Source organism: Scylla paramamosain, chromosome 2 (genome assembly GCF_035594125.1).
Source record: "Scylla paramamosain isolate STU-SP2022 chromosome 2, ASM3559412v1, whole genome shotgun sequence".
Classification (NCBI taxonomy): Eukaryota; Metazoa; Arthropoda; class Malacostraca; order Decapoda; family Portunidae; genus Scylla; species Scylla paramamosain.
This window is the reverse complement of record NC_087152.1, coordinates 3,031,234-3,046,249: the sequence shown is the minus strand read 5'-3', so window position 1 is coordinate 3,046,249 and position 15,016 is coordinate 3,031,234. Positions and strand designations below refer to the sequence as shown.

Below are 15,016 nucleotides of genomic sequence, written 5' to 3'. Positions count from 1 at the left end.
ATATTTAATGACCTTAACATTTGAAAATAAGAAAAGAAAAACTGGTGTATAACATAGAATAATAATAATAATAATAATAATAATAATAATAATAATAATAATAATAAAATAGAGCTATCTGCTATCTTCACTGATTAATTTTTTTCAGATTTTTCTAAGTTTTTGCATGTTTTTTTTTTTTTTTTTTTTTTTTTTTGAGATGCTTCTACACCAAACAGAACCCTTCAACATTTTGAAAAGGGAATCTAGTTTTTTATTTAAATAAAAAACAATCAATCCCTTAGTGATGTTTGCAGCATCATTGGTCTACCTTATTAATATTTTCAAGTGGAGCAACCCAGCAGCATGCAGTGTGGAAAAAAAACAGAAACAATAACACTTGCATAAATAGGAGATATCAGAAGCACACACACACACACACACACACACACACACACACACACACACACACTTTCAGGATCATTTCAAATATACATCTCAAATTTTGCAGCTGACTCACAAATGAAGTGTCATTAATTCCCTTTGGTAGAAATCACTAACCTAAACTTCGTCACTAGAGGATATAAAAAAAACGTGTGAAAGCAAGAAGGAAAAATGGTTTCATGACAAACTTGTTATTTCTCTGTCCAAATCTGCATTAAGGCTGTTAAGGTTTAAAGGTGAACACAGAAGGACACTTTAGATAGTGTCTCCTAGTCTAAAGTATCATTCCATTAAATATTACAAATGAAAGTTATTTCTGAAAATGCAGGTCATCTTATACCTAATTATTTTGTGCACATAGTGATGAAACTATTTCAACACTGCTGAGTAACACAGTGGGAGAGGTAATGATTAGATTTGGTGATAGAGCAAGCCTCAGTCTGGGCACCATTGAGTAATGGTATTTGTCTCCAGTAACCCTAACAAAGCTGGTAGAAGGATGGAAAGTAATTCCATTTCTTTGGTCCTTTTATTCTATTGTTTCCTTGTTATGTTTCCTTCACTGATGTCACATTAAAGACAACTCAATGAATGAGCAGTTATATGACAATATACAGCAACAGATATAGTCTTTAATTTATTTGAATAATATGCAAGATAAAACTCTGTGCAGATCATTGAACACAAATGAGACTAGATTACAGGAATACACATTTAAAATTCACTCAACTAGCATGCACATGAAAAGGTAGTGTCATCCCCTACTTATTATTGGAGTAAAAGTTGTAAAGCTTAATGCTTACTGGCATATTTTTTTTCAATGTCATTAATTTTATGCTAATAAGCTCCACATACTGCAAAAGAGGTTGTAATCAATAATGATCTTAAGTATTTGTTATGCTACATAGAATGTTACATGAATAATACTCAATAAGCCAAAAATGAACTACATAATTAAAGATTGACACATTTACTAATGGACTCTAATATTATGATTCTAATCAAAGAATTAATTAATTTATGTATCTATCTATCTACTATCCATCTATCCCTCTCTGATGCCTTGTTTCCTCCATGAGTGTCCTATAAGAGGATGGGAATGGCAGAAAAACCTCTTCTCTCTATCAAAACATTCCCTGCTTTCTTGTTCATGGTTTTGTTCCTACTAACACTAACTCTGTTCCTACTAAAACCTCTTTCCCACATGTACTTATGTACCACATGTACCTTATAAGAAATGGTGATTTAGTAACAATATGGAATGGCATGAAATATACTGATGGTAAATGATGATGTATCAGGATTTTCTGAACATGTTACCATACTCTTTTTTTTTTTTTTTTATCCTCATTTATGCAGCAAAAAAATCTCTTTAAAGCAGTATCTTTAGAAAAGAAAAGCAAGAGGCAACATTGTGGCTAACTATGATATACTGAAAAATCTGTCAAAGGAGAAAACTGACAAGATCAGTAGCTTTCAACTCCATTATGTTCATAAATTTGGTGAGAACTCATATGATGGTATCTTTAATTTGCTTTTTATGTCTGGTTTTCCTGGCCTATCAAGGCTAGGACAATGCCTCCTAATGAAGGACTTTGGATTTGGCATTTGAGAACTGTTACCCCAAGTGGATGCCCTTCCCAGCCTTGGGGTGTGGCCAAGATTCAAACCTGAGGAGCATCTGAGGAGCCCTTGGCCCAAAGAGTGCACACAGTCCCACTGTACCATGGTGCCTCCATATGATGGTATTTATATAATATTCACTATCTGCTTAATCAACAAAGGCCTATTCTTTGGTAAAACATACACACATCTATATAATGTATAATGATAGCTGACTGGGAACTCAACATTGCAGTCTCTACAATCCTAAGCTACAAAATGCTTTTCAGAATAAATCATCATTTCATGTACATCACCTGTATGCTATGTTGGCTTATTATCTGATCTAGAGTTACAGTGATCTATTGTCTTATCTTGATCTGTTGGTCTTGTCATGTAAATAAAAATATTTACTTTAAATTCATTTTCAATAATGCATAAACATTCACTGAAATGAAAATATGAAAGATAGTAACATACTAATTAACCATACTAAATATTACTTACTAATGAATCCAACTGCATAAAAATCTTATAGCATACATACAAAATTATATATAAAGTTCTTCTCTCACTTCTCCTTCCTTCAGTCTTTCTTGTGCAGGTAGGAATTCCTTTGTGTTGCAGCTCGCCTCTTCATGATGTGAGTGATTAAAGGAGGAGAAAGGGTACGAAGAAGGATTGCAACATGGTGCAGCACTGGGGCAAGTACCAGCTCCTCACTCCCATTAGTCAAGCACCCTACTACGCTGTCAGCAACATATTCAGGACTCATGCCGCCACTTGTTGTTTCATCCATTTCTGTAAAGACAATTAATATTTACTTAACACCTCTCTCTCTTTCTCTCTCTCTCATATACACATACAGAAAAACAATAATAATGAAAATAATAAAAATAATAATCTATCCATAAGCCAAGCTGGCAATCCCCACATGGTGGCCCAGACAAGGCACCTCACACACACACACACACACACACACACACACACACACACACACACACACACACACACACACACACACACACACAGCTGCCCACATACTTCCATAATAAGCCCAAGACAGCATACACTGGTTTATCCCTACCCCTTCATAATGAGACTGTTCCCTACCCTGTACCTACTCCAATCCTGAGAGCACAGCAGATGCAGAGTACCTCCTATGGAGTGCCCCACATCCCCAACTAGGTTCATACACCAAAGGGCCCTGCCAAATTAGCCCACTTCCCCTCTAAGGGGATGACGAGACCATGTAATTTTCCTGTTCTCATCAGTTGTTGCTCTCCATTCACATCTATCATGCACAATAACTCTTGTTTGCTTGTTGTTAGATGCAAATTCATTAAAGGTGAACTTGTTAGGTGCAAGATCCTACTGTAGTTGGTGGAATGGTGGATTGGGAAGAGAATAGTGTATTATTCAAACTACACAATTTGGTCTATTTGATAAAACACATGTCTTCTGATTGTGATACTAAAGGTATTCTATAATTTATCTCACTGATTAAGGACTCACCTCCATATAATGATCCATCACCAGTCACTGCATTGACAGAAAGATTGGTAGCAATGTATCCTGGACTGATTACTGTCACTTTCACTTTACTTTCAGCAACTTCAGCTCTTAGTGAATCAAAGAATCCTTGAAGAGCATGCTTTGATGCAGTATAACATGACCTGTCAGAAAGAGAAAAAATCAGAATATACATAAATTATACTAGGAAAGATGATGTTGAATGTCAAAAGTGGGCAAATATATTACACACCTTTAATATTATGTTTCAAGTATCACCTGAAGAATTTGTGCCTATTCAGTATGCATCAATTCCGTAAATACATATATAATACAACAATCTTGTTTCATTTGAGTTATCCATCACATTGTTAACAGTAATGAAATGCTACACTCAAGCACATTATCATTCTACAAGTCATGTTCCTTACATAGACACAGGGATCCCTTCTATAGCTGAGGTGGGAGAAAAATACCAAAGATGACAAAGAGAAATCAGTTCCCTGGAAATTATTTGGCAAGAAATGACATACAACATTTCCATTTAATATTTTGAAAAAGTGAACACTAAATGCAACTTCATGTCATATCTTCAACCCTGTAACATCTACTTAAGCCTACAATTTAGCACTTCTGTATTTCTCTCATCTCCTGTCTGTGGTCTTACAAAGTCTCTTTCCATCTTCCCATGAAGTTTTCTTATTTGCAGTCTCACTCAATCTTTCCCCTACATACAGCAATAGCACCCTGGTACAATACTTTAGAACATATATTCTTGTCATGCAGTTCACAAGTCCCATATCTATTAAGGACTGCCTTATTCTTCATAATGTTTTGACCAAGAGCAAAACTTTACACATTAATTGTCCATCTTCTGGATAAAACTGATATTATAACACTATCACACATAAAAAGCCACCTCAATTTATGATGACTTACCTATAAGGAATGGCAAGTTTTCCCTGGACACTGCTGACTGCCACTATGTGACCTGTCCTCCTCTTCATCATCAGTGGAAGAATTGCTGCAGGAGAGAAAAAGTATCATATAAAAAAAAAAAAAAAAAGCTGCTGACTGAAAAGAAAATACAGTGAATGGTGAAAGAAGTATGGAAGCTGATTGATGAGAAGGTACAAGCATATACAGTAAAATCCCTCTTATCCGGCATCAACGGGACCGCCGACATGCCAGATACTTGAATATTGCCGGATACTTGAATAGAAGTGAAATTATGTACACAATCACCACCCTACACTCACGCATCTTACCATAACAAAGATCAGCTGATCTTAATCAGCAGCTGATCTGATCAGCTGCTTAAGTGTAAGCACAACACGCTTCCTCTTTTCTACAACTTTAGGCATGATGAAGGCGTCAGGTGATAAACAGTGCACATGCGGGACTGAGTCACTGAGTAAACACAGTACAGTGGGCCGCGGGTGGCACGAAGCAGTGCGCTCTGGTGGTAAGGGGACAAAGTATGCATCGCGTGGGAATTTTAATTGATTTTATGAGTACACATTGATTTTTTATTGATTTTAAGGCTCGGGGAAAAATGTGCTGGATACTTGAAGCTGCTGGATCCTCGAATGCCGGATGTGTGGGATTTTACTGTAACCCCTATTTCCATGGAGGTGTGTGTGTTTGAGAGAGAGAGAGAGAGAGAGAGAGAGAGAGAGAGAGAGAGAGAGAGAGAGAGAGAGAGAGAGAGAGAGAGAGAGAGAGAGAGAGAGAGAGAGAGAGAGAGAGAGAGAGAGAGAGAGAGAGAGAGAGAGAGAGAGAGAGAGAGAGAGAGAGAGAGAGAGAGAGAGAGAGAGAGAGAGAGAGTCTGGATCTCTCCAAAAGTTTTTAAAAACATGGAACACACAGCCTATGATTTTTTTATGTCACAGGTGGTCTTCAGCTTACACTTTCCCTTGTTTTGGCAGCCACATGTCTAGGATCATCACATTTTCTTTCAGATTGTTGCCATGTAGACTCAGGAGCATTTCCAGTTTATTCAGTACTGGACATCCATATGATTGGTCTTGAACATGACATTAGTATATCAAGGCTCAACCAGTCAAAAAAGTTATTTGATCAGAGCATATGCTTTCCAAGGGATGCTGAATAACCTGTGTTCTTATGTACAAAAGATAATACCACTTAAAGCAGAAGAATCTGGAAGGAAGGCTTAAAGATTCTGGTAAGATGCAGAGCATAAAGTGATATCTAATACTTGTTTTGGGAGAATTTAGAAATATATTTAATGATAATATTGGTATTATGAAGTTACTGAGCATAAGGAGTATTGCCTAAAGGAGACAGAAATTAAGGTAAAATATCTACAGAAACTCAAAAAGATATTTTGAACACAAGCATCCAGTGTTTTGAGTTAACAATGTACTATAATGAAACCAAAAAGGTATTATAGAACTAACCTTTTGTTAATGCCACCTGTCCAAAGTAATTGACTAACATCAATCTTATGTCAACACTAATATCAGTTTCTGCAGCTACTCCTCGGTAAGAGATGCCAGCATTGTTGATGAGAATATCAATGCGTCCATGGGAAGCAACTATTTCTTCAACTACAACAGGGATGCTGTTCAACTCTTCCAAATCCAACTTAATAATGGTTGGAACATGAAGTTCTGGAGGCTGAAATAAAATTTTTCATTAATGTATGCATTACAATTACATTAGTTTACTTTCAACCTACAAGAACTTATGAATACTAGCTAATTCTGTTATAAGAATATTTGTTTTATGGGAAGCCAAAGTCACACACACACACTCCTTTTCTCTCCCCTCCGTCTCCATAAATGGTCTCAGCTAATCATAGCAAAGCTTATAAGCACATGAATGAAGTACAAGTAAAGGCATGTCAAGAAGGCAAATAATCTCTGAGTATATGAGTATCTACAGTGAAAGTTAACTTCAGGCCGATGTATCAGTTCTACAGAGTGTGTGTATATAAGATGGAAACAGAATGCTGGGATGTGTGACTTATGAAATTTTACTGGGCAAGTGTGTCAGCAGCAGGAAGGTGTCAAGTGGTTATGGGAGAAGATAAAATAGAAAAGAAGAAAGAATTTATGTATCTGAGGAGTGTTATGTAAATGTGGAAAAGACAGAAGAAGTAAGCAGGGGTTGTTAAAGGTAGGTGTTTCACAGAATAACTTGCAAGAATTATGAAAGGGAGAATTGTCTATGAATGTAAAGAAAAATCTAACCCTTTTACTGTGACACAAAACAATTAGCAGCAACAGAGTCAATGCGTGAAGTCTTCATAAGCATCTACAAGAAAGTTAGTGATAAAAAAAGAATACATTTTGCAATTTCTTCCCAGTTCAAAGATTGGATGTGGCTGTAGAACAAACAAGTAAAGATGTCTCAGAGTGGTGATTAGAGAAAGGTGTATCAAGAGCTAACAATGACATATGAATCAGAGACTAGGACATGGATTAAGCTACAGCAGTCAAGTATATTTGGTATGGAAATGAATTATCAGAGAGGCATGTGGAGTGTCAAGATAGGTGGGTGAAAGCAATGAAAGATGTGTATGCAATACAGTATGAATACCTGTGTTAATTAAATTAAGTATAGAGTGGTGAAATGGGTGAAAAGCAATAAACAGAGATGGTTTAACCATACTGGAAGGATGAAGAGTGAAAAATTAGTAAGGAAAGTGTGAGTGAAACAGAAGGTCCTAATTGGAAAGAAAGACTACTTAAAAGATGTAAGGACAAGATAAAGGAGAACATGTGTGAAAGAGGTGGAGTGCTTGAAAAAGAAAGAAGCATTTGGATAGGGAGAGGTAGAGGCCCTTCTACCACTGCTAACCCCTTGAAAGACTCTTATATGGAGCAAGACATCGGAGAGATAAGATACCTAAAGGAAATCCTGTTACATTATTTACACATAAAGCTGGTGGACATGCAATACTGCTGACTTTGTCATAGAAATAATTTATTTGCATTTCCTACCAAATGTAAAGCAGATGAATTGCATGTGAAACTTGCAAAAAGTATGTCATGCAATATGCAGTATATAAGATATTAGCTTTACAGTAATCAATATGATGAAAGTAAAACATGGATATATGTCATTTTAAATATCAAAACTAGGAATTTTCAATGACAAAAGAATAAATAAAAAAAAAGTAAAAATAGATAAATAAATAAAATAAAATAAAATAAAATAAAATAAAATAAAATAAAATAAAATAAAATAAATAAATAAACAAATGAATAAATAAATAAATAAATACACACACACACACACACACACACACACACACACACACACACACACACACACACAGAAAAAAATGTAAAATGTAAAAACTGCTACTGCAGTTGTGATCATTAGTGTGGTTTTGAAATCTTTTCTCAGGATTAATTTTCTATATTCTCTGTGGAAAAAAAAAAGAGACTGTTTCTCCAGATGAATGACTATCTTCTAAGCATGTATGAGTAATGTGAATGGAGAGAGAGAGAGAGAGAGAGAGAGAGAGAGAGAGAGAGAGAGAGAGAGAGAGAGAGAGAGAGAGAGAGAGAGAGAGAGAGAGAGAGAGAGAGAGAGAGAGAGAGAGAGAGAGAGAGAGAGAGAGAGAGAGAGAGAGAGAGAGAGAGAGAGAGAGAGAGAGAGACGAGAGAGAGAGAGAGAGAGAGAGAACAAGCATTCAGTTTAATGGAAGACTTAGTATAAGCACAAATCCCTCAAGCATTCCAAAAAACTGCCTAATATGCTTAAATTCTAGAAAAAACTTCTAATAATACTTTTTTAAGTTTATACCACTTAATGAATATATTGACCAGTGATGGGTATTGATACATGAAAATGTCTATGGCAATACCAATGTATATCAATAACTGAAAATTGCTTACAATAATATTGATATATCATTTCCTTGTAGCCACTTAAAGTAATATTATACTAAACTCCATTTGAGACCTGCTGCACACTGTTCTGCAAGGTCTGAGCAACACTCAACTTCTCTTGAAAGTACTTATTCCTTATATCCAGCCATTTTGAAGTTATGCTTAAAAATTAAATATGTCTTCTTGGACATAAAGCACTCCTGATGAGGGTGCTTTCAAATTTCACATGCAAAATTATATAAAGGAGAAAAGGAAAGATATCCATGACTACTTGCATGTTGCCTTGCATCTTTTAATATCATGCGGGAAGCAGGGTTGGGAGGAGGTGGGCGTTTTCCACCTCCCTCTGTCCTTCCCTCCCCATGATAATAATAATATATGAGTATACCATTTCCCATTTTCACATCTTGTTAAGTATACAGTTTCCAACACCTCAAATTCACATTTTTTTTCAAGTCTCTAATAACAGTAATATCAACATAAGTGTTTGGAAAGGTAACACTTTACTTGGATGTTGAAATCTGTAGAAAAAAAGTTTGCCATGATTAAAGAGAGGATAGGTGGGTGGGGAAAGAGGGAGAGATGGAGGGAAAGGGAGGTAGGGAGTCCCAATACATGTATTGCAATATTGCCCATTCCTGGTACAGCATATGTAATATATTTTAGCCATGGCTGGGTAGAGAATCACTAAAATTCTCAAGTACTCCAGTGCCTGTCTGTTCATATCACACTACATTAATACTTAGCAAATCTGTCTGATATATACCATCCCATCCCAGTGCTGCACAGGATGTAATAGAAAATATGCATGATGCTGGGCTGCTGATTAAAAAAAAAATGTTTCTTTTCCTTATTTATCTTCATGCCAGCCACTCACACCACAGAATAGAGATGAAAGACTCACTAGGTAACAAAAAGCTGAGATTCTTATGGTGGAGCAGGAAAATACTATTGTCAAAGTAGAGGAAAAAAAAAGACAGTCATTTACAGCCTCAATTCTAAAGCAAAGGATTTCTCAAAAGGTGAAGCTCCAACTTGTAAATCTGTTCCTGGATTTTCCTGAAAGACAACAGTAGCAAAACACAAACTTATGCAGAGGTTAGTGTTGGAGTGATGAGTCAACTTTCCAGTGTAGTGTACAGAAGTATGGCAAGCTAAGACATCCCTCCTTAAGTGAATCTCCTTTGCCCCCAGAATGTGTGACTAACTGCCAATCACCCATCTTCAGTCATGACTTGGAGCTGCTTCCATGTAGAAAATGGGCATGGATGATTGTATTTGTTCCCCAAAAAACCTCAGGATGAATGGAAAGTGCTACACTGATGTTTTGCAAGACCACATGTTGATTTTGTACAGCACCCATGACAATGACTTCCTTATGCAAGACAGCGTAACATGCCACAAGGCAGAAAAGGTCATGAAATGGTTGTCAAACATGCAGATGCACATCCTTGAGTGGTCTGGAAATTCTCCAGACCTGAATCCCGTTGAGGAACTGTGGTTGCACATGAAACCCAAACATCAAGGAAAGAACATCTCTTCAATTCCTCGCCTTGCTGAAGCCATCAAAGACGTCTGTGTGCATGGAACTGACCTGGATTACTGCAGAAAACAGAAAACTTACTGACCTCATGTCTAGATACATTCAAGCTCTTCTGAAGGCATGTAGTGGGCACAGAAAGTACTAATATGGAGAAAACTAAGTGTTTTGGTGCTTTTTATCCCATTCCACATACTTTTTGCAAGCACTGTATATGGTGTATCTAAAATCATAGTCTTAAAAAAGTAAACCAAGTTTCAACAAATATGCTAAAACTGACTCACTTTGTATGTCTTCAGAAGAGTCTCCTTGATATTTTCCAACTTTTCTGTATTGCGTGCAGCTAAAATCAGACGAACGCCACACTTGTATAATGCATGTGCAAGAGCCTCACCCAATCCAGAACTTGCACCAGTGATTAATACAACCTGGAAATATAAATGTAAACGTAAACATAAATACTAAATATTATTATCTATATATATAGTTGACAAATTATTTTTAGTTAACACACAAAAATTTGGAATGAAGTGGTCTGGGACCTCAGGGATCTTGGCCTGTGTAGTCACCATTAAATAAACAATGCTGGCTAATGCAAGCATGTACTGAACCTTTCAAAATGATGATGATGATGATGTATCCACATTAGTTAAATATTCATAATATAAAGAGTTGAGACAATCTGTATGCGAGTCACATGATCATAAATAACAATTTTAAATATATATAATAAAATAAGTTACACAACAAATTCTTTAGCATCCTTTATAAAGGTCATGTTATGAGGAAGAGTTAATCAACATTCAGTAACTCAGTTTCCAGAGTAGTCATACTTCATATTGTCTTCACATGATTCCATTCTAGATCAGTAACACCAATAATAAGGCAGTCTCAGACATGGAGAAATAGGGGAAGGGCTCAAAAGTGGAGAGGTGACCTGTTAGTACAAAATTAATGTACCAAGCTTCATGTTCATGAGTTTACCAGTCATAACCTTCAGTTGACAGATCATGAAATATGAGTACATCCATAAACACTTTCTCCACTTTTGTAATGACAAAAATATAGTAAATATTAGTTATTTCAGTATGTTACATATGTTTATATACTAACCTTCCCGCACAAAACTTTTTTGCTTGAAAAAGCTCGTGATATCATAACATGCAAGGTTCGATATGCAACTCTGGCAGCAAGCACAGGACCCATAACTGTCATGGTTACCCAACCTGAAAGAGAAGAAAATTCATGTGTATATATATATATATATATATATATATATATATATATATATATATATATATATATATATATATATATATATATATATATGTATATATATATATATATATATATATATATATATATATATATATATATATATATATATATATATATATATATATATATATATATATATATATATATATATATATATATATATATATATATATATATATATATATATATATATATATATATATATATATATATATATATATATATATATATATATATATATATATATATATATATATATATATATATATAATCATTACAAACCAGTCAAAAGAAATTATATTTTAAAATTTGAAAAAAAAAAAAGAAAGTTATGTGAGACAGGTGGGACTGTAGTTAGTTGATGCTACCTTGTAAGAATCCAGAACTTTTACTGTCACACACTACACTACAAATTATACTCCACATTTATACTATGTCCCCAGGGACAGCACAGAAGATACAATAATAGTATGTTAATAAGAATGTGTGTCTGTATATAAAAACAGCTTTGTTCTACCAGCAATCTACTGTATATACCAAGTAAATCTCAGTCTGATTTACACATACATACTATAAGAAAGAGCTAGTAATAACCTTATTAACTTTGTGAAATTCAACACTTAAAAAATTTAAAACATACCAAGAATCCATGGCAGAGAATTCCATGATGCCAGACTGCATGTATTCTTGATGGCTTTACATAAATGAATGACTAAGCTGGGCCATCCATCTGCAACAGCTTTATCATTAGCCATGGTAAACTCCTCCCTGGTTTTGGTACATTCTGCCTGTAGAAATAACAATATCAAAATCTCATAAAGCACAACACTTTCCAATTTTAATAAAGTTACCTACCAATTTCTAAAAAATAAAAATTAGTAAATTAATTACTTAAAAATGAATAATAAACTTATTTCATCAACTGTCCATATAACATATACTATGATGATATGAGATATTTGAGTTATGAGGTAACTATGATATACTGTACCATTAGAGAGAGTACAGTTTTCTTGCTAAATCCTGAGATACCTAAATCTTCATGTCCTCTGAATTATATTTTTTTTTGTCTCTATGTGACTGTTTAATAATGTAAACTGTAAATTTTACTCTGTTTTACTGTCTCCATTTTTTTTAATGAACAAGCATTTTTATTTTTTACTTCAGTAGCTAGTGGCATTGTAAACATTTTTTCATATAACTTTTGTTGTCATCTGATGTGACATCTTTTACATGCTATAGTGTTTTTACTCCTTGAAGAACGTTTGGGGTGTTTGCTGAATAGGGGGATTCCCCATAAGCTGTGTTGCCGTGTCTTTACAGGACCTATTATCGACTAAATGGAAAGAACAGGCGACCATCTTACCTCCTCTCTCTCTCTCTCTCTCTCTCTCAGTATTGTATGATACTGTGTGAATGTTTTCTATAATTTATTTGTTCATGGTAATCGTTTCGCGTAATCTCGATTTGGGGCAGAGCAGATTCGTTGCACTGTTGTCTCACTCACATTAGTGGACTTTGGCTGTTTGAGCTATTGCTCTGGAGGGTGCAATGATAGGACCTCTATTGGCCCTTCTCTTCTAAAAATTCTCACTCTTTTTGTAAATAAGTTATTTCTCCTGGTTGTGAAGAACACGTGAGTACTTGGAAGTTGCTTTACAGTGGGAGTGTCCCTTGAGAGGCTAAGCCACTCCTCTCTCTCTCTCTCTCTGACCTGATTTACCCGACCCTACTGATACACACCTCAAGTGCTCAACCTAAATGACAACGCTGCAAAGCTATGTTGTCAAATGTGATATTTATGTAAAATCCAGACTATTTATTATCTTAAAACTTGAACCATTTGTAGCACTACATGGTTTGATGAGCTAAATAATCTATATTTAATACTCGAATTTCATTAAAAAGTAAAAAAACTCATTTATTTAAGAAATATTGTGTGATATGGCAGGGTAGATAACAGATCTCGGCCAATGCCTAAATGTTCTGAGAATAAAACGAGTATAATTAAATTTTTCTTTCTTTGATGTTTGATCTTGCTATTACAACATTCAAGGTAAATTTCCAGATATGTATTCATCTTACTCTGGCAAAGGATTTTTTTTTCTTTCTGCGGAGTTTTAACATGTCTTGTATTACCTAGTATACCCATATACCCATGTTTTCTGAAGTATCAATAGTTATCCACCCCCCAACATTTTCAAGTCCCTCTCCTCCTCTTCATAAGGTAGCAATCTATGAGTGTTTTTTACTATGAGTACTGGACAGAAAACCACTAACCAAACTTATATTCTAAGCTAACCTCCTGATAGAGGTAATATTTTGGTAAACTGTTTGCTTGAGCTGTATACGATCAAGAGAAGCAGATTATATGCATGTAAGGTTTAATTTTGAAGTGGTTCTAGCTATTTGTTATTAGCTTTTTATGTGGCTGTTTGGAGATTGTTACATGGGGACTAAGAGACTATATGTGCCAGTTCCAAGAGTGTATATGGTTTACTGAGAGGAGGCTCCTGTCTTCTGATGGAATGGGGATTTTAAGCAACTTTACCACCTGTTACTTCATTACTTTAAAACAGTGGTTCCCAAACTTTTTCTGATTTTCACCCACTTTTCATACATGATCCTCATCCATGGATTCCCTCTCCGCCCACCAATCCACATCTTGTGACTATACCTATTGTCTGTAGTCCTACATTTATTTAGGTCCATTTTGAAAAATACTCTGGCAATACCTGTAATTTTATTAATTCCACTTCATATTGTTCTAGTGGGGTGGGATTTGGGATTTTTATGTGTACATAGCCTCAGCTCACGGCCTCCCCAGTGGGCCATGACCCACAATTTGGGAACTACTGCTTTAAAACATGAATATCAGTTTGAAAAAAAGGAGCTAAATTTAGAGGATGTAGTTTACCAAGAATATAATGAAATGGAAGAAGTTTTACAGCCCCCCCTTCCCCCCATACTTGTGGTTATTAACTTTTCCCCAGAATCTCTCAGCCCCCTGCCTCATTAATATGTAGTATGAATTCATTGCAGCTATGTTTCATACTTACTAAAGATGTTTCAAAATGCATTGGTAGCTAACAATATCACAGCAAAACTGATGCAAATATAGAAGTAGAAATAATAACAATGGTAACATTACTGTGTGTGTGTGTAATAAGCCTAATCCCCTTGCGATTGCTGGTGGCTGACTGTCCTCTAACTCCCTTCGATTTTAATACGTTATCTCTTAAAGATAACTCTTATCATTGTTTGTCAACACAGATTTGTTTGCTCATAGCGCATTATTACTGTACTGAAAATGACACCTGTAACACATCTCCCTTGATTTATCCTAGAATTTTAGCTTAATCTTTAACTTTCATATACCTATCAAAAACTACGGCGGATTACAAGAGACAAAGGGGTTACACACAAGAAATACTCGTACATCATTACCAGCACTCGATATCGTAGTCACAGTTAACGGTAACGATGGGACCTGCTACGGTGGCATTCGTGAACACTTTATCTGGATGAAAGAAAACACAGCTGTAGTGGAGTTATTGTTGAACCAGTAACTACAAATTTCCAATTGTCGGTGTGTAAAAAAAAGCCTGACGTCAGCATCCGTCACACACTGAGTACCGCGGTGTTTGTTTTGGTGTATCAGCTGACCATGAGCTCGGGGCGTATTGCTTTTTTTTTTTTTTTTTTTTTTTTTCCATGTAAGATGGGTAGATGACCTTGGGGTTTATTGCTTTTTTTCATAAAAGATGGACAGAGACCAAGGACAACGCAAAGGAAA

General features: G+C 35.3%; 1 protein-coding gene across 4 annotated transcripts; it reads right to left on the bottom strand.

Moving 5' to 3' along the window:
• Window positions 1-938: 938 nt before the first annotated feature.
• LOC135108437 (dehydrogenase/reductase SDR family protein 7-like) lies at window positions 939-14,900 on the bottom strand. 4 transcript variants are annotated; one of them, XM_064019469.1, is made up of 8 exons: window positions 14,668-14,900; window positions 11,861-12,008; window positions 11,056-11,168; window positions 10,227-10,370; window positions 5,958-6,177; window positions 4,477-4,561; window positions 3,541-3,701; window positions 939-2,826 (listed from the first exon to the last, which is right to left on the bottom strand). In XM_064019469.1, the coding sequence occupies exons 2-8, from the start codon at window positions 11,973-11,975 to the stop codon at window positions 2,612-2,614; spliced, it is 1,053 nt and encodes a 350-aa protein (XP_063875539.1). In that variant the 5' UTR covers window positions 11,976-12,008; window positions 14,668-14,900; the 3' UTR covers window positions 939-2,611. The 4 variants fall into 4 exon arrangements, with proteins under 4 accessions (XP_063875539.1, XP_063875548.1, XP_063875557.1 ...); XM_064019478.1 differs by having other exon boundaries at window positions 14,660-14,881; XM_064019487.1 differs by lacking the exon at window positions 14,668-14,900 and adding an exon at window positions 14,372-14,485.
• Window positions 14,901-15,016: the final 116 nt, after the last annotated feature.

Coding starts and splice junctions, on each gene's coding strand:
- LOC135108437 (XM_064019460.1), bottom strand. CDS start 14,300: ATGCATTTTGAAACATCTTTA. Junction 11,169..11,860: donor TTCTCTGCCATGGATTCTTG/GTATGTTTTAAA, acceptor CTTCTCTTTCAG/GTTGGGTAACCATGACAGTT. Junction 3,702..4,476: donor AAACTTGCCATTCCTTATAG/GTAAGTCATCAT, acceptor TCTTTCTGACAG/GTCATGTTATACTGCATCAA.